Source organism: Typopeltis vanoorti, chromosome 19, assembly GCF_054136105.1.
Source record: "Typopeltis vanoorti isolate ZY-2024b chromosome 19, IOZ_Tvanoo_1.0, whole genome shotgun sequence".
Classification (NCBI taxonomy): Eukaryota; Metazoa; Arthropoda; class Arachnida; order Uropygi; family Thelyphonidae; genus Typopeltis; species Typopeltis vanoorti.
The window spans coordinates 53,590,001-53,614,239 of record NC_143567.1 but is presented as its reverse complement, the minus strand read 5'-3'; the positions used below and the strand labels follow the sequence as shown (position 1 = coordinate 53,614,239).

The following is a 24,239-nucleotide window of genomic DNA, read 5'->3' as shown; positions in this document are numbered from 1 at the left end:
AAATAGTCTATGGATCTGTTGAGTAGAGCTGTGGAGTTTGCGAAAACCAAACTGCTCTATAGGTAGGATATTCAGCTTGTTAACAGAAACTTGAATTTTGGAGAGGATGACTTTTCAGCGATTTTGCCCAAATTGGAAATCAGACTGATGGGGAAATAAGTTTGTGGCAGCTGTGGGTCCTTACCAGGCTTATAAATAGGGACCACATCTGCCAACTTCCAAGCATAGGGAAAGTATTTTAATCTAAGCTTGGCATTTATTATTGTTGTAAGGTGTACAATGGCCTTTCTGGGTAGCAGTTTAATAACTTTATTTGGGATGCCGTCAGGTCCAGGAACTTTTTTATTTTTTAAATTTTGTATGATGTCGTAGATTTCGGCTGGAGAAGTAGGTGTGAGTTGGCTGGTACAAGGATCACATTGTTTTAGCACGTATTTGACGTGGCGGTGGATTTTATAAATTTGATTGAAGTTCAGGTTATCATAAGACGGACTGCACGGCTTTTCTAGGTTTTTGACTATAGTTTCGGTTTTTTCAGCATCTGAGTGAACTATGCCTAAATCTGATTTGAGAGGAGGAAGGGTTTTATTTTTATTTTTGATATTTCTTAACAGTTTCCAAACGGTTTCATCGTCAAGTGAAATGGAAGCTAATTTATCTTCCCATAGTTTGTTTCTGTGGGCCTTCAGTGCATCTCTCACTCTGCACTATTCAACCGGTTGAGTAACTTTTTATCCTGTGGAGCCCTGGTATTAAAGTATCTTTTTCTTGCCTTATTTTTTCCCCTGATTAAGTTCATAATATCTTCTGGAAGTCTTTTAGGCTAAGAAGTAGGCGTATTTGAGGTAATAGATGATAAGGCTGCATTGATTTGTTAAGTAAATTTATTGACTGTAGAATCAATTTCTTCTTTAGAGTTAATATGAGGAACAGGACCAAAGTAGTTTAGGAGCACATTGGATAATTTTCCCAACGTGAAGGTGTGAGGTGGGGGGGATAGTCCCTTCTGATTGCCTAATTGGAGCAGAATAGGGTTGTGGTCAGAGGTTAATTCGTCAAGTGAATCCAAATTGTACTGTAATTTGACATTTTGAAGACGACTATATCTAGGACGTCGGAGGAGCCAATTGGACTGAGATTAGTTGGTATTGAAGGACCAGCCACAGCTATACAATTGGAACTTGAATAGGTAAACAGTATGCGGCCATTTTTGTTGGTAGATTTACTGTTCCAGGTGGGATGTTTTGCACTGAAGTCTCCAGCGATGATGACCGGTCCTTTTACGCCAACGATGGCATGCAGATCTGAGGTCAACAATGTTTTTGATGGAGGGTCGTAAGCAGCAAAAAATTTTAGGTTTCCAATTGAGTTTGTGAGGACATTAATGCCTGTGATTTCGAGGTTGGTGGTTGCAGAGTTGATTATTGAATGATGATTTATATAGTTTTTGATAAGGGTGGCTGTACCTCCACCTTTATACCCAAGTCTGTCGTTTCTGTAAATCTGATACCCTCTGATTTTTAGGTTGTCAGCAGGCCTCAGGTGAGTTTTATTTATTAGAAATATATCTGGGTTATATCTAGTATTGAATTCCTGGATTTCCAACACTTTGTTTTAGATACCGTTGGCGTTCCAAGCGATAATCCTAAGCGAATCTGGAGTGATTGTTTTCCTATGCATCAGAGAGTGCAGATAACATGGATTGAGTTTGCTGTAAAAATCTTTTTGTAACACTTGCGATGGGTTTAAGTTGCTGAAATCCTGCAGCATATTTGCAAGAGAAGAGGTGATAATAGCTGACAGATTTGAATGTGGATTAGCCAGGTTCTGGTTTTGTACTATCTGTTTGGAACAGGCCACATCAGCATATGTTCTCGCTTGATGTTGAAAATTCATTTTCTTAAGGGGCTCAGTTAATGGTGGGCAAGCACCTGTTGTCATGTTCTCACTTTTGGAGGACTAAGGAGCTTGAATTTCAGGAACTCTCGCACTAGATGACGAGGTAGTTTGATTATTTGGATCGGTCCATCTGTTTTTGGGGTGATGTATACACCCTCTATAATTAGCGGGGTGAGGACCGCCACAATTAGAGCACTTAGCCGAGATGGATTTTGGCTTGGTACAAGTGTTTGTGGGGGTGATTCTCTCCACATTTTAAGCATCTGTACTGAGCTTTGCACAACTTTTGGGCATGGCCAAACTTCTGGCATCTGTGGAACTGCCCAGAAGATGATCTTTTCCTCAATGGTTCTGGGGTGATTTTAAGTCCACAGATTGCCATTAGATTGTAAATGTCTTAGTAAATGTTATGAATCTTTACTAAAACTATAGGCATAGGTGTCTTATTTGATCCGAACATTCTACTGACCTTTATGGGAGGTAGATCCTGTAAGTTGAGGTCAGTGACTATTTCATCCGTGTCAATATCCTCGGAGGACCACTTTCAGATTTTTTTCGGAGGTAAGTGAAAATGTATGGAATTGTATTCCTCTTGTGTCCAGCTCCTTTGTAAGATTTCTATAATCAGCCACCGTGGCAGGCTGAATTTTTATGACCTCATCTACATTTTTGGCCAATCTATAATTTATTTGTAGGTTGGTCATGGTGGTTCTTAGGGTTGTCCATCTCTGCTTTTCCCTCAGGATGATCGGTGGAACCTTCTCATTGGGAGAGGTGGAGGAGTCTGAATTGGGAGCGTCTTCGTCCACACCAACATCATTTGCTGGTTCAGAAGCGAGAGTTTTTCGCTTCTTACGAGCGTGAGTTTCTGCTTAATCAGAGGGATTAGAGGCAGACACCAGTAGATTGAGTTTTTCTTCCATTTGAGGAAAGTCTTCATTCTCTTCATCATCATCATTATCCCTGAGTAAAGAATATAAGTTTAAGTAGACGGGCCATTCTTGGTCAAATTTTTTAAGAAGCTTATTTTAATGAAAGTGAGTGCTAGCTCCTTGGCAAGAGAGTCGATGATGATGTCGGGATCAATTTGTCAGTAGGCCATTTCAGCTTGAACTTCTTTTATAGTTTATTAATGAGTATGATAGCCTGCTCTTCATCAAGCAAGTCAGTGACAACGTCTGGGTCAGGCACGCTCATATCGATTTAATTGTGTATGAGCGCAAATAGAAATCCCGCAGGTCTAGAGACCTGCCAGCAAAAATTCTGTTGTGAATTCTGCAGCCGTTAAGAGGACTGCCAGCAATGCCGAGCGTTGGCTAACGCAAGAGTCTACCAGCTAAACAATATGTAGGCGCAAAAATAGAGAAAATGAAGAAAGCTTACCTCTAAAAATCATTCGGAAAGCCCCAAAAATATATATTACACTAATCAAAACGCAACACTAGTTACTTGACTTCCAGGTAAATACTCCTTTTCTAATCAGGAACTGACCAAGAATGACCTTATAGTCCTTATAAGGACTCCTGCAACAAGTCCTTATAAGGACTGGCTTAAAGGGGCGAAGCAAGAATGCTTTTCATCTTCCCCGTTATCTGTAGAGGACAGTGTAGGGATAAGGTGTTATTGAGCTATTAAAGCTCTGATCATGTCAGTAGGGTAACAGCAATAGCCGAGCCTCAGTTAGAACTTCATTGGCTACAGCATTGCCATCCATCACCCTCCAAGGGTAATGAATGGCAAATCACCGCATCTCACGGTCGATTTGAAACCACCACCACCACGAATGAGTTCTTAAACTTCTTAAAAGAACTGGGAGATGGACTGAGTCCTTGACTCTTTATCCCGTCATCTGAATTAAGAAAATATGTGTGGATGGATGTTATTGAGCTAAAAAGCATTAGTCTGGGCTGGGTAACGGCAATAGCCGAGCCTCAGTTAAAACTTCATTGGCTACAGCATTGCCATCCATCACCCTGGAAGTCCTAAAAAGGAATTTCAATAGTCCTTATAAGGACTGGCTTAAAGGGGCGAAGCAAGAATGCTTTTCATTTTCCCCATTATCTGTAGAGGTCAGTGTAGGGATAAGGTGTTATTGAGCTATTAAAGCTCTGATCATGGCAAGAGGGTAACAGCAATTGCTGAGCCTCAGTTAAAACTTCATAGGCTACAGCATTGCTATCCATTACCTTCCAAGGGTATTAACCACCGCATCCATTCCTCCAGGTCTCTGCGGAATTTCAATACGCAGGACGCAGGACATATATGGCGCAGAAGGTGAAGCTTGATGCTTTTCATATTCCCTGTTGTCTGTTTCGCGAGCAGTGATGGGAGAGATTTGTGAGCTATTTTAACTCGCCCTGAGTGGGCAGAAGTGGTTATTCGTCGTTGGGTGTTAGGATGGCTTTCGGTCTTTTATGTTTCCCGTAGTCATTACCGTCATAGTTTCAGGCTTGCTGAATTAGTTGGTTTGGATGCGTAGATGTCTTCATAAAGAATTTTTCTGCTAGGGAGCGTAGTAGTGGAGAGATGTAGGGGATATTTATGTCCCGGTGGATCTGGGCGTTCCTGATGAACCACGGGGCGTCCGGTATCATTCGCAGGCACTTGTTCTGTGATCTTTGTAGCTTGAGGATGTTTGTCTTGGAGGTATGGCTTCAGGCTGGGGAGGCGTATATAATTGTGGTATGAATCCCTGTCTTGTACAGTAGAATTTTGTTTCTTGAGCTTAGTTTGCTGTGTCTGTTGATGTTAGTGTACAGCTGGGCGATAACTTTTGAAACTTTGGTACATGTGCTCTTGCTTGGGTTTTCCGGGGAATTTTGGAGTTGATCAGGGTGATGTCTCCTTTGGGGGATGCTCGTCTTCTTGTGAAGAGTATCGTTTTGCTTTTCTGGGGGTTTAATTGCAGTCGCCAGTCTTTAAACCATTTTTCTAGATTCAGGATGGTGTCTTGTAGTTTTTTGGTAACGAGATATCGTTGGCGAGATCTGGCTAGAATAGCCGTGTCATCTGCATAAAGGGCGATGGTGGATGTGAGAGGATTTTGAGGGATGTCTGCCATATAGATGTTGAACAGGATCGGAGCTAGCAGTGATCCTTGAGGAACTCTTGCGAGGATTTTCCATTGGATTGAGACTGTTTCATTCATTTTGACTTGCATCCTCCTGTTGGAGAGGTATGATTTGATCTGGTGTATTATATTTAGTGGAAGGTTAGCGATGATAAGTTTTTAGAGGAGGCCTTGGTGCCAGATCTTATCGAAGGCGTTTGAGATGTCTAGGAAGACGGCTCCAGTGTGTTGATTCCAATTAAATCCTGTGGTGATGTATTCTACCAGTCTATGGATCTGTTGGGTGGTGCTGTGATTTTGACGGAAGCCAAATTGTTCTTGTGGAGTCTGATGAGGATGATTTTCTCAGTTGTTTTTCCTAAATTGGATAGCAGGCTGGGAATTTCAATACGTCTATTACACAGTCTTATATAATAATTTATGTTAAAAACATAATGGTGTATTATAAAATATATAGCTGTTGTTAAACATTTTAGGATTAAATAGATTTAGAAAGATAATTTTAAAGAGAATTATATTTTATAAAATAAATTTAACTAAAGAAGAAAAATCGATTTTCATTTTTATTGGCATCGTTTTCTACATTTATATGTAAGCGTAGAGAAACGGCCCATCGGTATGCTTCCTATTTATTTCAAGGTAGTAAGAAAATGTTTCTTGAGTTATTTATTAGAAGAATCTCACACTTGTCATTCCAAATTCCTGTGAAACTCTGTTTCATCGTAAAGTGTAATTTTACGAAAGTAATTAATAGGCAATTTGCTAACGGGACTTTGTCTGAAATCATAAAAATGATCAACACTCGAGCAAAATCAAATTATCAATTGTCTGTTTGTATTTCAATGCCAACAAACTGAAGATTCTGTCTGAAATAATCTTCTTAATATTGATTTGTCTGTTTTGTAGGCAAATCATCTCGTAGTCCCAGATTCCGAAGACAAGCATTCGTGAGTAATTACATAGGTGACGAAATGCCTGGATTGCCACAACCATTTCCAGTCCCGTAAGTTAATTCTATTGATCTTTATTTGAACAATTCAAAGGGCATCTAAAAAAAATACTTTCAATTATATCTACACACGCAGGTAAAATTCAGACAACAGCAGTAACTGAGTATGGTAATAAATCTTGCGATCCATACGTGTGGAAGTTCAAAATATCTGAAACTGAATTTATTCGACAGAAACTAAAGAGCAAAAAGTTTAAATTAATTATAAATGAGCATCTAATACTGTATAATTTCTCCAAAACCGATTGTTTTGTGTAAAAGCCCAATAATCGTAACTGGGCATGGCTCATGTTGAATCTACGTGATACAATCAATACTCAAATACCAAATTAGATTAAAAACAAACCCAGTGTTTAAAAAAGGAAATAAATAACAAAACATGAACAACACAATCGGTGAATATTTAAAATGGAGAGCTGTTTAAGTATCATGAAAAATATGAGGACATGGTTATAAATACACCGATGTCCAAAACCTAAGGACGAACACGATTTCTGCAGATTACAACCGCAAACTCAGACGAATCAGCTTCTGGCAATTTGTATAACTGACGATTTCGAGTATGCCTTCGAATTTTCGAATCGCGCGCACAAAGGGATCACGTAGTAGCACTCAACAGGATAAAAGACAAAAGGCTGCGATAAGCGAAGTTTGCAACTTCATTTCTTCATTTCTTGAAGAAATGAAGTTGCAAACTTCGATGTCTTGTAATGTCTCAAAGGCATCATCTGGATGATTTCACGCAGGCAAGAATTATTGGAAAGCTTGAAGAAGGTCGCAGAATTATTGATATTTCCAGAGAGTTGGAATCTCACATAACCTTGTATCCGTGTTCTGGGCAGCATTCTGAATCAATGGAATGTGCTCCAGACGTTTCCTAAGAGGTCGCCCTTGGTCTATACGGAGCATAAAGATAGATTTTCGGTTATAACAGCAAAACGTAATCGATGCACCACGGCAGGTCATCTTGCAAATCGGTTCCGTTCAAACACTGATGCGCGGATGTCTCGACAAACTATAATAAATTTAGTTTAATCCTTTATCCCAGTGAGAGCAAACAAAGTTTGTGCCTGAAAATATCTTCAGGACTGAATATAGTTTTGTACTATCTTACCTTGGTAAGTAGTACAACACCAGGCAACTCGTAGCAAAGGTGGTGAAAGATGCCAACACTCCTATCCCAGTATCTCCCATAATGCAAAACACATCTCCTTGCTGATATGTGTAATGCTATGCATTAAGGCAAGGGCCACTACCCATACCGGTTTCGACCTTTATTGAGGTCTTGTCAGTGGGAGCCAGGCCCAGAGTTGGAGATACCAGGCAGAAGCAGTAGCAAGGTCATCTTTACCTATAGGAGTTGCCAAAAGGTTTGCCACAATTTTTTTCTTAAATTACTCTGGATTTAGAGAAAGATGTTGAAAGTTTATTTTTCTAAGTTAGACTATAATAAATGTTGTACTGTCTTACCCAGGTAAGACAGTACAACACTATATTCAGTCCTGAATATAGTGTTGTGTATAACCTAGTGTCTAATCACTAGGTTAGACTATTCATTATAGTCTAACCTAGTGAAAAATAAACTTTCAACGTCTCGACAAACTGTGGTAAGACCTCTGCAACAAGTAGGCCCAATAGGCCAGAAGGCCTTCATCTGCATCCTTTATCCACAGCTCATCGTAGAGCACGTGTCCATAAAAATTGGATAAGACACACAATGGACTAATGCACTCTTTATACATGAGAGCCATTTTAGTCTTTTCTCAGATTTAAGAACCTGATTCTGGATCTAACATGAAAGAGAAACTGCTTAGCATCGTTGGAGTGTTCTTGAAAGAGATAGATACGGCGTTGCTGAGGTCATGGTGTGGGAAGGCAGTGGCGCACCCGGGAGGGGGGCATGTGGCCCTGGCTCCCCAAAGAAAAAGGAAAAAAACACTAGAAAATTTTCCAAAAATCTTTTCCTAATTAATAAAATTCATTTTTTTATTTATGTCGTGTCGTGTCTTCTATTTCTATACTACTTATGAATTAGCAATCATTGCAATGTTCAGTCATAGGTCGTATGCGATGCGTAGTATATTCTGAAATCGTCTAGTCAACTCGTTCTCTCTCTCTCCCCCCCTCAAGATTAAATCCTGAGTGCGCTACTGTGGGAAGGTATTATGCTTAATGGACGCAACTAGCTACGAGTGTTGGAAAAAGAGACTATGGCTAGTGAACGATATGGCAACGAAGTTCTTCAACGTCATGTTCGATTCTTTCGTGGTGCTGTAGGTGAAGAATTCATTTTTATGGATGATAATACCAAGCCACATCGCACACGAGCAGTGGAGATACTTCTGGAGATCGAGGATATTAACTATTAGCGCAATAGGGAGACGCATTGGTGCTCGAAATTTCTTTCCAGAAAACAAACGAGGCCTTATCCTTGTTCTGAAGGAGGAGTGGGCCAGTTTGCTCAAGAACTCTTGAATCACTTGGTGCTAAGTGTGGCACAATTTTGTGGGAGCATCATTTCCTTGCAGTTCAAGGTGGATATATTCCATACTGAAATGTCTCTACGCATAGTTTTCTGTAAGAACTGTACATTAATTCTTAACTACGTCCTTAGCAAATTTCTAACTTTTGCCAAAAATGTAAAAAAAAAAAAAAAAAACATCAGCTAACTCCTTTTATTCCCGTAGCGAGGCCGTTTTAGCCCTATCTAACTTTGGAGACTGAGTGGGCAGTTCAATCTCCACTGGTACCCAATTAGAGATAGCTGGCCCAAGGCTATCACTAATTAAGTGGCACGCAGTGAAGAGACGGTCAACAAAGGGTCGCCATCTCGTGGTCCCTAACCCTAACACAATATATTTAATGTTTGAAATATATTTAATGTCTGAAATAGTGTGGGTTCTACGGTCGATTTTCTTGAATTTACGCGACAAAAAAATCCGCCTGCTCGTGCCAGAGATCGACTAACTCAGGAATCGGTAGAAAAAAGACAGAAAAATTTTCTTTAGTCGCCGACTAGATTTGAAGCCGAGTCTTCCTTTGTGCGGTCAAGCGTCACAAGCACTGAGCTACACACGTCAAGAACGTATTCTAATTTAATTTGTATGAAGTTTGTAACACATTTTTGTGTAATATAATTTATTGATATGCTGACAATAAATTTATGTCCCTATATAGCTGTACTCACGAAATCTTTTTCCTATACAGGTAAACATGTAGTTTGTCCTTAGATTTTGTACACCAGCGTGTATGAGATTGATTTTAACGAATGGTCTCTATAAGGAGTATTGGGTGCCGAGACATGTTATGACATGTATTTCGATTTCCTTTTTGCTTGAAATATGAGAAGTCTACATGCAAGCCATTTCAAATATTTAAAAGAAGTCAATGCGATCAAATATTATAAGAAATAATATAAAGAACATGAGATTTTTTTTTTTTACTGGTGAAAAAATAGATCAGTGGCACTTCAATCTTGATTTATGTATTAAAGTCTGTTAATCTGCTACGAACGTGCTTTTCACTGTTGGATGGTAAATCATATCCGTATAATCTACCAGGAAAATAGGATTAACTACTTGTCAGTGCGTGCGTTCCCTGTTAGGGAGTTTGTTTTTCAAGGAGTGCGGGTGACTTCTGTTAATAACTCCTATAAAATTGATTGCGTCCAAGATGCGATTCCATCCCAGTCGTTCCGTCCAAAAGGGTATCATCGTTATGATGGATCTCCAATGGGGAAAGAAATTGGAGCTAAATTATTACTTTTTTTGTACTATATTTGGTACAAAAAAGTATAATTATTTTTTGTTAAAATCAATACTGTTTCTATATAACGTTCTGATTACAACAAAAAAATAATTATACCTTTTTGACGTGTCACGGATTTATTTTTCAGTTGTTAATAATCATGCATTTAAATGAATGTTTTTGTCTGTTTTTTTATAGACATCAGAATTATCCAAGGTTGCCCCACTACTTATCAGGACTTCCAATGAACCCAGGGCTGGGAATGCCTCCAGGAATGGGAATGCCCCCAGGAATGGGAATGCCTCCAGGAACGGGAATGCCACTAGAAATGGGAATTCCACCAGATATGGAACTACCCCGAGGTATGGGAATAAGTCCAGTCGTACGAATGGACCAAGGCATGGGAGTGTCTGGATCTTCTTTAACACAATTTGTAATGTCTCTTTTAACCCATATAAGGAAAGATGTTCGAGAGGGTCATCCAGTAAGAGAAGGAATGATTAAAAAGGTAAGGTGATTGAAATCTCTCTCTCTCTCTCTCTCTCTCTGTCTGTTTTAAAGGCATATTTTACACTTCAAAAAACCAACGAAACCTCGCGCATTTCCAAAACTTCAACAACAGAATCGTCAAAGTGCAATGCAAACCAAAGGTAAAATGTCAAGAAATAAGTTAACCCCCCCCCTTGTTAACTACTAAAAATAAACCCTCTAGGATGAAAAAACACAGTCTCACATGCTGGAAAATTCCTGGCTAGTGTCTGATGGTGATGCATACACAGATTCGATACGTTGCTGCAGTTCATCAATATTCCTCACCAGGATAGAGTACATCAATGATTTCAAATATCCATTACTGATCGATTTAACCTTCAAACCATATGAGAATTGATTAAACAAGTATCACTCTTAAATAAATAAATAAATAATAATAACAATAAACATACAAAGACGTGGAATTAAGTTCCAACTGACGTGAAAGTTGGCGTCACATCAACTAAAACGTTGGTCTTATGGGCTATTCAAGTATTCAAATAAATAAATAAATTACTAATTACAATATGAAACAATATGGGATGTAATATCCCTTAACTTAAATAAATAAATTACATTATTTATGTCATTTTAGGTGGCCTGTGGGATGACATCATACACTATTCAGGAACTATTGAATTAACGGAGGCTTTGTGGAATTCGTTATCTACAATGCAGACATTCAAGGATTCCTTTTTACAAGAATAAATGCCATGGAATTCGTTGTCTGCTGCAAAAGATGTTCAGATTACTCTCTGAGTCCAGGTTGATGCCTGCTTTAATCAATCTCTGAGTCCAGAATTCAGGTTTGAGTACCTTCCTAGACCAGACGATTGGATCACTTCGTAACTTCTTCTCCATATAATTTTCACAGGCGACTTCTATTTTCGATATTTACAAATTTCTTGACTAGGGTTCTAAGGTCAGTTTGTCTGTTTACAAAATGAAAACTTCTGTCATTTCCGTATAAGATCGACTAATTTGTTCCTTCAGTTGACAATGTCCTTTAATTGATACAAATATTATTGACGTTATGGATGAGAATCACATCTAAGCCTTTTACACTGAAGAATGCATGATTTTTCTGAATGCACCATGCAAGCATTTTGTAATAAACCCGATTGATTGCACAGCAAAGTTATATTATTAAGTACATTTGAATACTTCGCTTTTAAATGTAACACGCTACATCAGAATAATAACAGAATCTGTTGCGATTATTTTTATAACAAAGTTTCGCTTAGTATTTTATTATATTTTTTATTAGCTTGGAGACCTGTTACAGAAGGTCCGAAACAGTGGTATGATGAATCCAGTCATACAGAGACAGATATCCATCACCTTTAGGACATCCCCCAACCAAGTCAAATCACTGTTTAAACAATATGGTATTGGTAAGTTGATTTTCTGTTATTAATAATTCCTTTATTGAAAATTCTGATATGGCATTGTTAATGAAAAAAAAAATTATATTTTACTCGTGAACTGTTTCGATGAAGTATTACATCATTTGGAAGTGTAACAACCACGTCTTGTAAGGCATTTTTCAGTAGCATTATTATGCAAAAAATAAATAAATAAATCAGATGTAGGTTATGCATTTTGTTTTCCCTTTTCATTTTAACTTAGTTGGACGAAATTCGCGTAGCGCTGGAGGATTAGGATTGGGAGCTCTCGCATTAGGAGGGTATCGGCAAGATGGACTTCCAGGAGGTGCTTATGCATTTGGAGGTGGAATAGGTGATGCAGAAAGAGAACAGGGCTTAGAACGATTCATCAACGGACAAGGACATCAATTCGGAAGAGGATTCGAAGTAGATACAGGAAATATTCTTACTTCGGATGAATTGTAAATAAAAAATACACATTTTTGATCATTATAATAAATCACGTGTTTTTTTTAGTTGCATAAATAATAATAATCATATCAATCATATTACAAAAATAGGCTAAATGGCCATAAAAAGAATAATCATACCTGTAAAACGTGTATGCAATAACTATTTGAATGCTGAGAACGATGATTCATATTTTATTGTTAACTATACAAGATTTACGTACAAAGTTTCATTGGTTAAAATTTCACAATAGGTGGCGTATTCATCGATTGCTTTATAGTAAGCTAAGTTATGAAATAGTGATTTCCATAACTCAGGGGGTGTGGCGACAATTTATGACTGGAAAAAAATTGCTTCTTTGATGGGAAAGATGATATTTTCAAATTATTATGCTGAAATTATTAGGCCTGTGTAGCCTGTAGAAAATAGCGTTTGCTTCCTTAGTACTAGGCCGCTCCAAAAGAGACCGTTCAAAGTTCGATTCTCTCTCTCTCTCTCTCGTCTCCCAGAATGCCATTTAAAATCATTGATAAGTTTGGGTTTGCTACTTATGATAGGATAAGGGTGGAGTTGGTTGCCTCGAGTTTCCAATAGTTAGTTTGGGTTATACGGCCGCCACTCTCGCTTTATCATTGAGGAATAAAAGGCGTCAGTGGATTTATTTACTAAATTAGCATTAAAATCGAAGCACTTCAATCTATCATATCTTTATGAAACTTTATTTTAAAAAAAAGCAGCTATCAAAAAAATCTTCTAAAGCTTTTTAATTCTCCAAATGAGAACGACAGCAGACTATTGTGGTAGTGCATTTAGGCTAGTCGTTATAATCGCTAATAACCACTTATGTTTACTATCTACCAATAATTGTCCGCGCAACTCTGTTATTTGTTAATAACATAAAAAGCGGTGTACAGATGGTGGTAAACAATATTTCATCGCAGCAATTCAATACAGGTGGATTAGCAACACGACGTGAACTCAGTGACTTCGAGAGAGGTGTAATCGTAGGCTGTCACATTGGTGGCATGTCCATACGTGCCATTGTCGCCCAACTGGAGCATCCAAAATCAACGGTTGGCGATGTGACCACCAACAAATATAGATGTTCTGGCATGACCAGTGCAGGAAAACACCCAGGGCGGCCGCCAAAATTGGCTGACAGGGACGGGAGGGGTGTTAAAATGGGTGGTATATAATCTGGCTACAATCGGCACAGAACTCAATTTACTAGGTATCTACGGAGCATCGGCACACATGCCGAACATCACAACAACGAACAAGGCGGCTCGTCTGGCCTGGTGCAAACAGTGTGTGAACTGAACAATTGACCAGTGGAGTACTCTGGAGCGATGAATGAAGGTTCACCTGTTTTTCCGGTCTGATGGCAGGGTATGGGTATGAAGGTACCCTGGTGAGCGCTTGTTACCACAGTGTGTTGTACCCACATAAAGTTTGGTCGTGGAGGAGTAAAGGTGTCGGATGCATTCAGCTGGTTTGGAGTGGGACCACTTGTTGTTGTCCGTGGTTCCATGAAGGCAGCTCAGTGTGCCTTGATATTCTGGATAATCAAGTGCTGCCTACACTGTGGAGTATTTATCGAACGGACTCGTGTTACTATCAAGACAATAGTGCCCCATGCCACAAAGCTACAGCTGTTATAGAATGGTATGAAGAGATGTTGTTAAACGACTGCCCAAGCCAGCGCAGAGTCCTGACTTCAACCTCATCGAACACCTGTGGGTCGAATTGGAGCGATTGAGGTCCAGAGCAGCATGTCCTCGATCTGTTGCTGAACTCAGTGCTTCTTTGATGGAAGAATTTAGATAAATTCCACCTGATGTCTGCCGCACATTGGTGGAAAGCCTCCCTCAAAGGGTGCAGGAGGTAATCAAAGCCAAAGGTGGACATACCCGATGTTAGGGTTCGCCTGCTAGTATCAATTGTAAATTGCTAAAGTGTCCGGACAATTATTGGTAGTAGTGCATGTGTTTTGTGAGTGTTGATTTTCCTCCAGTCAAAAGTCGCGAATTTCTTCCAAAAAGAAGACACACGTGCGAAAACCTAATTCCGGAATGTAATGAAGGGGAAAAAAAAGGCTAAATTATGTCCGCTGGTGAATAACTACGCCATAACCTATAAGTTATTTCTACGAGGTGGCATTGACACTCTTTTTCAAGGTTTCTCTGTATGTTTCTTGTATTCTAGAATAGCCGAGGACAGAATCAAACATTTTCTAAAAGTCCACAAAGACTAATCAGAGAGGTTTATTATATTCGTTTGTCTTTTCTACAATTTCCTAAGACTATGGTGTGATCACTGTGACTGTCATTACGTCTAATCCCGGCCTACTCCTCTGATTGCATATACTCAAGCATTGGTGGCGTATTCATCAATTGCTTTGTTTATTTGTTTTTTTCTTTTGTTTATTGCTTGGTGTAAATGTTTTATATACTGCTAGTAGTAAATGACCTATAATTTTTAATATTCTCCTTTACACGTGCTTTTTTTCTTGTAATGAGAATAAAAAGGCATTAGCTGATTTTTTTTTAATATTTATTCGCACTGCTTCTGTGATTTTTTTCTTTTAAATAAAGTGTTTGCTCCAAACTTTTAATTGGATATCTTTTATTTAGATATTCCAATTTCTATCATTTGAATTGTTATTTCTTTCATGGATATTGTGTTAATTTTTGTAAGTATTAGAAAACCTAGAGCACCACTGGATTTGTTATCACAGTTGGAGTGGTATATAATCAATATCCATTCTCTAATTTAATTAGGTGCTTCCCTCTTCTTCGCACGTCCTGAAGTCCGATCACATCCTTTATAATTTTTGCAGTCACTTTCAATAGCGCTTCGAAGAGAGTTTCAGATATTTACAATTATAATTGGTTTAACAATTGTAATGTTTTTCCTATAGTAGTGAAGTACCTTTAAATGTGTGCAATATTTAAGTATTTACTGATATTTGTTTTACAAGACTGCAATTACAGACTACGGGTATTGATGAGAATCACATCTGTAAATAATTAACTATGGAATTATCTACAGAATAGGTGCAGAGGATTTGCATTCCGTGTATTATTTCTACAAAATTAAAGATACTTTTTTGTCTTCTTTTTCGTATGTTGTAGGTTATTTTTGTATAATTAATTTAAAAAAAAGCAAAGGTTTATATAGATTATAAATTATAGAAGCTTCCATAGCTCGATCGGTATCGAGTGGAAAGACCTGGGTTCGAATTTTGTCAAGGATATGAAGACTCTTTATAAGGACACTTTCATCTGGGCGTGAGTTAGTCTGTCTAACTCACTGTCTAACCACAATTTAGCCTATAAATGTTTTAGAATACAAAAGTTCGCTTCATATTCCTGCTTGGTGGAGTAGTCAGTTAAAGTCTCTGTGAAGCAATGGATTTTTCCTTCACTACTGTGTAGGCTGTAGATTCAAGTCCCACCGATATTTGTGAAGCTTTTTATAACATCTTTAAAAGCGTATCCGATTCTAAGAAAACCAAGTGGTAGATAATTGTCATCACCTGGTGGGACACCAGCATCCTCTTACCGGAGACTTTATATTAGTTCAAAAGATGCTCGATTCCTTGGCACATCCATACCAGGTACATACGCTGTGGGTTTCCAATGTTTTGTGGCTAAAATATATTATTATTATTATTATTATTATTATTATTATTATTATTATTATTATTATTATTATTATTATTATTATTATTATTATTATTATTATTATTATTATTATCAAGGGAGGCAAGAGTAAGATTCATTCTAACAGAGATAATGTTTATCATACCTCATCTTAAATTGGTTCAATGTTTGTGCTCGGCAAAAATTCCACTCACCAACCACTCTCCATAAAAAAAGTCATGTCGCACTCTTTTACGTACCACACCTTTATACATCTTCCAAGAATGACCTCTTCTCTGTATCCCCTTCCTTCCTTCAACCCTTTGAAAAATATCCTCGGTATCTATTAGATAAGCACCCCTTAGCAATTTATGTCTCAATCATATCGCCCCTCTTTTGCCTACTGACTAGAGTCTGTAATTTACATTGTCTCCACCTGTCTTCATAGTCAGTATTCCACAACCCTGATATTGCTTTTGTTACTCCTCTCTGAACTTTTTCCACAGCTTGCTTCTCACCCAGAAACGCAGGTGACCAAATGATGCGCAGACTCTAGAGGTGGCCTAATCAAAGCCTTGTACAGCAGAATGACCACATTCGTATCTCTACTTGTCAGTGTTCTTATAAGTATACTGGTATTTCTTTGTGCTGTTTTCATTATTTTTTCAATATGTCCGTTGAACTTCAATTCTTTATCCACCAATATCCCAACACCTCTTGTAATACGTCTCCAATATGATACGCAGCTTTACTTTTTTAAGATCGAAAACGCAAAACCTTACAATTACTGGTGTTAAATTGACATCCCCACTTGGCTGCCCACATAGCCACTTTATTCAAATCGCTCTGAAACACCAGTAAATTTGCATCATTCCTGATAACTTTTCCCAACTTAGCATCATCAGCAAACAGCTGAATATCCACTTGCAGACCACTTGAAATATCATTAACAAACAAATTCAACAGCTGTGGTCCTAGAACAGAACCCTGTATGACTCCACTAGTAACTCTCCTCCCGAGAGACATGGCACTTCCATACCCCACCGTTTGATATCGATAAGAAAGCCAGTTTGCTATCCAAACAACCAGCTGATTTTCCAATCCCAATTGCGTAAATTATACACCAGTTTATTATGTGGCGGCCTCTCGAATGCCTTTGTAAAATCCAGCAGTATCACTGTATATGAATCACCCCTATCCAGAACGGTAGTCACCTTATTATAAAATGTAAACAAAATTTTAAAACAAGACCTCCCTTTAACAAACCCATACGACCTCTATATGCAAACTGGTCTGTATTTTAAAACATCCGTTTTGATGAATCCTGTGAAAGATGCGGATGATTAAAAATCTTCAATATGTATATTTCATGCCATTTATATTATTTTATTTTATTTTTGTAGACAATCCAAAGCCGAAGCTTTAGCCTACCTGAGATATAAACTATCGACAGGACTAAAGGAAGCGTTAAGGTATCTCACACAAGGAATGCAACCTGACACATCATTTTTTATTCACGTAAGAACTACAAGTTATTATATAATCTCATTACCTGATTAAATATATATGTATTACAACATTCATAAGTAGTTACCAGGCTTAAAAGTTTTGGTTGATGTGCATACTCAGCTAAAGATAATATTCTACCAGTGAAATAGTCCATTTCGCTATTCGATCCATTACACACAATCTGATTGGTAGATATCAGGCAAACACTGATTGGCTCGGCACCTGTCGTATTGGTCGTTGCTTAGTGATATTCTAGATTTCCGTTGCTAGGTTACAGATTAATTTTTATTATTATTTTTTTTTTATTGGCGTGATTTCTGCATAGTTTTATTAAGCTAAACAATCGTAGAATTTTATTTCGAGATTATATGCATAGAAAATGTAACCACTGAAGTAGGATAAAAAAAAAAGTTAAAGTTGAAAGTTAATACCTTATTTATAATAATGAAAAGTTCTAGATTATTATATTAGTTATTAAATCGAGAAATATGATTATTCATATTATATTCGAATTTTGTATTACTTATTATTACTTTTAATAAGTTTAATTACTTTTAATTATAAATTTTATATTACTTAAATTCTAACTTTAAAAAATATGGAATAATATTGTTCACCTAATATTTTAATAATATTTATTAAGTATTATAAATAATAAATAAATCCCGAATTAAATAAGTAGTGACTCTTTGTAAACCCAACCCGATGCTTATTTTTTATGCAGCTGGCCAAGAGTAAAGAACTTTTCGTAGCGTTTGATGAAGACATGGGTCGAGAAATTGATTCCTTACTTTCAACCATATGGTCAATGGCTAGACCTCAACTCAAGAGATTATTGATTTCCCTGGATCTTAGTAAGAATTATAATTAAATACATATAGAATTATTTTCTGTGTAGTTTTGTTATCAGTATTTTCAGGAAAATTTAGGATGTCTTCAGAACCATGCGAGCAATTTATTCTGGAAGCCATTACCTTTGATTTAGGTTTGCATCCAGTTAACCGAGTGGATGACCTACTCGCTTTCCAATTAACAGGTTGCGTATTGGAATCCAGCTGAGGGTATGGGTGTGTGGTAAATGTCTTTAGGTGAAAAATAAAAGCGAAAGTTTTATTTTTATTTGCTGTTCTGCAGTCAAAATGTAGATCACATTCTATTGGATGAAATAATATCGAAATAAAAAAAAAATGGGGGGGGGGGCTGACTAATATGCGTGTGCTTTGAAACGACAACCAAAAACTGCCTTATACATGGCATTGCAGTTACCGAAACCAAAGTATGTCAAACGTCAATCTTGTATTAACATTATAATGAAGTCGGCAAGTGGAGATTCAAGAACCACCACCACCATCATCATCATCGTCCTTACTGATGCGTACAAGCCTACGACCGCTCAGATATTCTTGATTTCCAAATCATAACATTTTAATAGGATTAAGAAGTTAATTTTATACTTGACCTTATCATCTTTTTCGTGTTAGGCTAATGGTCTGTCAAGTAATTTGGCATTTTAAACTGCAGATGATAGGGCAGCTAAACCTATCTAAATTGTCTGCTGGGATGGATGGATGAGATTAATCTAGTTAATCTCATACCCAGGGCTCGACAAATTATGCAAAAACCCTACTCGCCCTAGACCCACCCATTTTTATTGATATAAATACTGTATTGGTGTTGTTGTTTGGAGAACATCTCCACTGTGTGATAACCATTCTAAGAAGACGTCAAGAAATAAGAAGAACAGAAAGAACAGCAAAGCAATCGAATTTTTTCGATAAATATAATTTTTTACATTAGTTTTTGTTACTGGAACGGCACTTTATATTATGCATATTATTCTGTTTCTTAGGGTTAAACAAATTGCTCAGAAAGTTCTTTTTTTCTTAAATAAACAATATTCCATTTGGTCCAGTCTGTAGCTACTCGCCACGACGAGCGTATTTGTCAAGCCCTGCTTACCCTTATATTATTATTATTATTATTATTATTATATTGTATGATAATTGCATATGTTCTCCTGGCTGATATGTGTGATGAAAAATCAGAGTTTCGGGAAGAAAACAAATCCATGCCATCTTTGCACAAAACTGGCTACTTTTCGTCTGTTGAAAACCCTTATAAAAATTCGTCTATCGTAGACGGGATTTGAACCCAGGTATCGTCGATGCAGACTGAAATACGTAGATTTTAATGCACGTTCCCAGCATTTACTACTTTCTTCAAACATGAAAGTGATCCTTGCGTAAGGGTTATAAAAATTGCAGTAACTGGTAAAAAAAGAAAATTAAACTGCATACTACTCAAAAACCATGAGCTCTTGCAAAGAAAGCAGACTATTTATATGACATTGAGGTTTGATGTGTTACTTTTATGAGAATTGTTTTGTCAAAGGAGCTTCTATAGTTGGTAATGACGATGCCCTCTGGTTGGAAAACCTGGATTCAAATTACGTACAGGACGCGACCATAATTTTAATGAGATCAGCTAAGATGACTTAGCTGATCTCATTAAAAAAGAGACAAGTTTTTTCTTCCCTGAAATTGGGATTTTTCTCATCACGCAAAAATAGAAAAAGCAGCCAAAAGAACACCCAAATATAACAGACATAATACACTGAACCTCACATTCTAATTAAGGAGAAGTTTCCGCCATAATTACAATCCAATGTGCTAATCAGTGAAACCATGGAGAGCTGTAAATAGTGGAAGAATATCATTGATATACCTAAAGAAAACAATAAATAAGCATTGCCGTACAATTCGAAAAAAGTTTAAGAATAAAGAGCTGTCAGCTATCAACAAGCCTATTTCATAACAATTGTTAATAAGCAAACGAGTGAGGCCTGTGTGTAGCTCAGTGGAAGTGGCTTTGTCACTGTGCTAGGCCGTCCGAAGATAGACTTAAGTTCCTGTCTAGGCGATAACTGCAGAAACTTATACTTCGAGCGGTTTCAGAGTGAGTCGATCTCTGGCATACGCAAACAGTTTTTTCGTCCCGTGAACCAACCCTAACTCCTAAGTTCCTAACCTAAACTCTTAACCCTAACAGGATATGTTACTCTCCCTATATTTCCGCTATCAGCTATCAATTATATATATTAATATATTATATCATATCATAATTCATAATATATTAATAATTTCTGAAACTGATGTGTGTATATATATATACACACACATCAGTTTCAGAAATATATATATATATATATATATATATATATATATATCATTGTGTACACCATAATTATTAATATAATTAAATATATGCAGTCTTTAAGATTTGACTTATAAAGCGGGAAATTTCATATTGCTTAATAACTGTTTCTTTTTCAGTACCTGATAATTTGATACTAGACCAGTCTGAATCATTTGATCCCTTGGATCAATTGAATGGACGCCGCCGCAAGCCAATGATTGAGTCACGTGGTCTCGATAATCTAATGATGGAGCCAGCGTTTGAGCATCCAATGATGGAGCCATTGGAGCCCCAGATGTTTCCACCATCATTGTACAAATGACCCACATATCTATTCATTTAGCACTAAATTGCAATCAAATTATGGTATAATAACGATCGACGAATGTGAACATAATTTTTAGAACTGTTTCATTTATATTTTTGCTCCTCAGTAAATAACAAATAAAGTTTTGAGTCTAAATTTTTTCTTGTTTTTGAGGACTGATTTTTTCTTTTATTTTTTTTTCTTGCATTTACTAATTATTTTGTATTTAACAAAATTGTAGTGTGACAAATTGTTATTCCATATGTCAAAATTGGAAAAGCTTCGACGTCATATTTCACGAAATGCATATTAGCTTCAATTTCTAAGTTATCAGTTACACGTCATATTCTTGGTATATTTCAGCATTTAATATAATCATTATTTTAAATAATGGCATATGAAAGAATTAACTGTATAAAAGGCAGAAAAATGTTTGTATTTCTTTGTATTAAGAAAAGATTTGAATCTTAATTATTTACGTTAGCAGACGAGAAATTGATTTTCAGTTGCCATGAAACGTTCTACGCATGCGTATACTTCGTCACTAGTTTGGAATGCATGAAAACGGACTAAAAATACAAATAATCATAAAAGGATTTGTAGATGCATGTTTGTAAACAATGAACTGCTCTAAACGTAACTAAAATGTCAAGAAAAACATGACAATAAAGCAAAAAAAAAAATGATTTCACTCAGATATATTAAATTGATATGAACAACTTGATATGCAGCTCTTAGCGACCTCTAGTGTGAACTTAAGGTATGAAATATTGACAAAGTCATTTCCAAATTACGAACTAGTCTGATAAATTATGATCATGAACAAGTTTATTACTGCAAATTATACTTGTCTCCTGAATCAGCTATTAATTGGCATCTATTCTTTTTATGCATTTTGCTATAATATTTTTTATCGCTATCGATTCAGAAAAGAAATTATGTTGTTTACACGGAATCAGATATCATAAACATTAAATAATTACATTACTTTTTTAAAAAAATTTTAATTGGTCTTTTGAATTAATGTATCATATTAAAGACTATAGAGGGATTAAACTGAGGTCACGCACTTTGAAGATATGAGAAAGAGTGATTGAAGGAAGGATACGGCAGGAAACAAAAATTGGTGAGGAGCAGTTTGGATTTAAATCGAATCTGAAAGAAGTTTAAAGATGGGAAATCCGACCTCGTTTAACTCGGGATAAGGCATAGCGAAAGAAGAAGAAGATTAAAAACTATCTACGTTTGAAAGTAAATAGTCTTTAAGGTATAACTCCAGCGTATAGCTTATTGTAATGTCACGCTGTGATACACCTTGTAAAATAATGAACTCTATTAACAGGCAACATTTAAGCTATATCTTACCTAATAAATATTACTATTGTAATATTTATTAGATAAATGCCTTTCTACAATAACAGAGCAGTATTCAGGATACCATCGGCATTTAATAAAATGTAATTCTGTCTGATCTCTTTAATTACAATCATCAATCAATTAAACGCTCATCAAGTAAACTATGGTATAGTATTTTTGGAATGCTACTCTTGTCTTCATTCGTTATGTAAACAGGGATGGTAACACAATTATTATGTTTTCATTACAAAATATTTTTAAGGATTCAAAATTAGTATTTTTTACCATTTTCTTTGTTATTGTTAGTATTAGATCTTCACTGTTTCGAAAATGCCACTTTAGTAATTAAGGCAGTATCCCAATGTGTGAAGAAAATCAAATTTGTCTGTCATCCTTGGGCAACCATGTCTTGAAACTCTTGTGATTTAGGCCATCTTAAGAATTTATCAATAAGACTAATATAAAAATATAAATCAATTTGATGGTATGGAGAAAATATCTCGGATACATTGACCTAGAGATCTACACTACATCTCAACATGTAAGTAAAGGAACAAATTAAGAAAAGCAACAAAATGGACCTTGCTACCCAAACGTTTAGTGTAAATACGCACTAAGAATGATATTAGTTATAAATGAGGTAAATTGCTACGAATGACAAACAGTCACTGATTATAATACATAATTTAGCACTTGTTTTATTTACAGGATACCCATAGAAAAGTAGCTTAATCAAATGATTGATTCTACCAAAGATATCTTCATAGATAGTAAAGTTAAGATATCACCAATATTGCAATCATTGAGCCATAAATAGGATAGTGCTACTAATGAACATTATATAGCCTCTCACAGCCAAGTCCAGCACTTGATATAAGCTTTCAAGCTTTTAACAAGTTGCCTTTATGGCCAGCGAAGCGTGTATTGCCGCCTTAAAAGCATACCTTGTCTAAGGGAAGGTATGCTTTTAAGGCAGAAATGCCAATTAGGAATTTTAGATGACCTGGTTACTATTGTGTTATGTCTCTAGAGTAGAGTCTCCGGTCGGTTTTTTACTTCCCTTTCTTCCTGCTTTTGCTTAATTTACCAGGTTGTATGTCCGAGTAAACCAGCTTGGAATGGAGTCTGGGCATTCCTTATATATGCATCATGTCCGTACGTTCTCCAACTTTATTGCATGTCCCAACTCTATAACTATTCTCAGTATTTTATTATTATGATAGACATAATAAACATTAGTGTCTTCAACAAGAAATTTCGAAAAATATCAAAAAGCAACAAAAAATTCAACATATTTTAAAAAAATACTTCCTTACAGATTTTACTTATTGATTTATTTATTCATATGGAGTTTTCTCCCTTTTCTCCCCCATCCCTATTGGGGCGAGTTGAGTCCCCTCATGGAGGTTAAGGATTTATGGCTGTAGATCCGTGTGTGTTCACGGGGCCGGTTTGCCTGCTTGCGGGATGAAAAACCCCAGATAAACTGGGGGAAAAACCCTGCTGTTCACGCCCAAGACCGGCTAACTTGGCTATGGATGAGGAAGATCCTTAAGCTCCTTACATCGTAGACGGGAATCGAACCTAGGACACTCCTTCCCTAGGCATATGGTTGCGAAGCGCACAGTCTCTAGGCTAACCACGTGGACATAGATTTTACTAATATCCGTGGTTCAGCGCGCACACACACACACACACACACACACACACACACACACACACACACACACACACACACACACACACACACACACACAATCACCACCATCACCACTTATGGAAATTCAAACCGACCTGTCATTCATCATTGAACCTCAATTGGCATCCTTTACGACAACAGCTTCCTAAACTTTCCATAGTACACCATACATCCTGCCTTACTTAAGGAGGGTGGATCACGCGCTTTTGTCAGGTCTTTCCTTCTCTCATTTTCTGCTGCCTTCATTTGTAACTTCATCGCTCTTCTAATTCTGATTATCATACTGACCCTTTTAAGTAGCTATCGCTGAAATTGATTACATACAGTCTAATTAATCTAATTTGAGATAATCTTCCTTGAAGATTTCAATGTTCACAATTCTGACTCGATCCACTTTGCTAACTTCACAAACCAATCTGGAATAGAAGACAATTG

The 24,239-nt window shown here is 36.8% G+C and overlaps 1 protein-coding gene across 3 annotated transcripts in view; it reads left to right on the top strand.

Moving 5' to 3' along the window:
- LOC150096122 (uncharacterized) overlaps positions 1-20,908 on the top strand; it is a 135,979-nt gene extending 115,071 nt beyond the window's left edge. For all 3 annotated transcript variants that reach the window (XM_090408823.1, XM_090408822.1, XM_090408824.1), the window contains exons 6-12: positions 5,876-5,972; positions 9,924-10,233; positions 11,524-11,650; positions 11,886-12,105; positions 17,142-17,256; positions 17,972-18,101; positions 20,580-20,908. In XM_090408823.1, the coding sequence (XP_090264949.1) occupies positions 5,876-5,972; positions 9,924-10,233; positions 11,524-11,650; positions 11,886-12,105; positions 17,142-17,256; positions 17,972-18,101; positions 20,580-20,764 (1,184 nt within the window). In that variant the 3' untranslated portion in view covers positions 20,765-20,908. The remainder of the gene's footprint in view (positions 1-5,875; positions 5,973-9,923; positions 10,234-11,523; positions 11,651-11,885; positions 12,106-17,141; positions 17,257-17,971; positions 18,102-20,579) is intronic.
- The last annotated feature ends 3,331 nt before the right edge of the window (positions 20,909-24,239 follow it).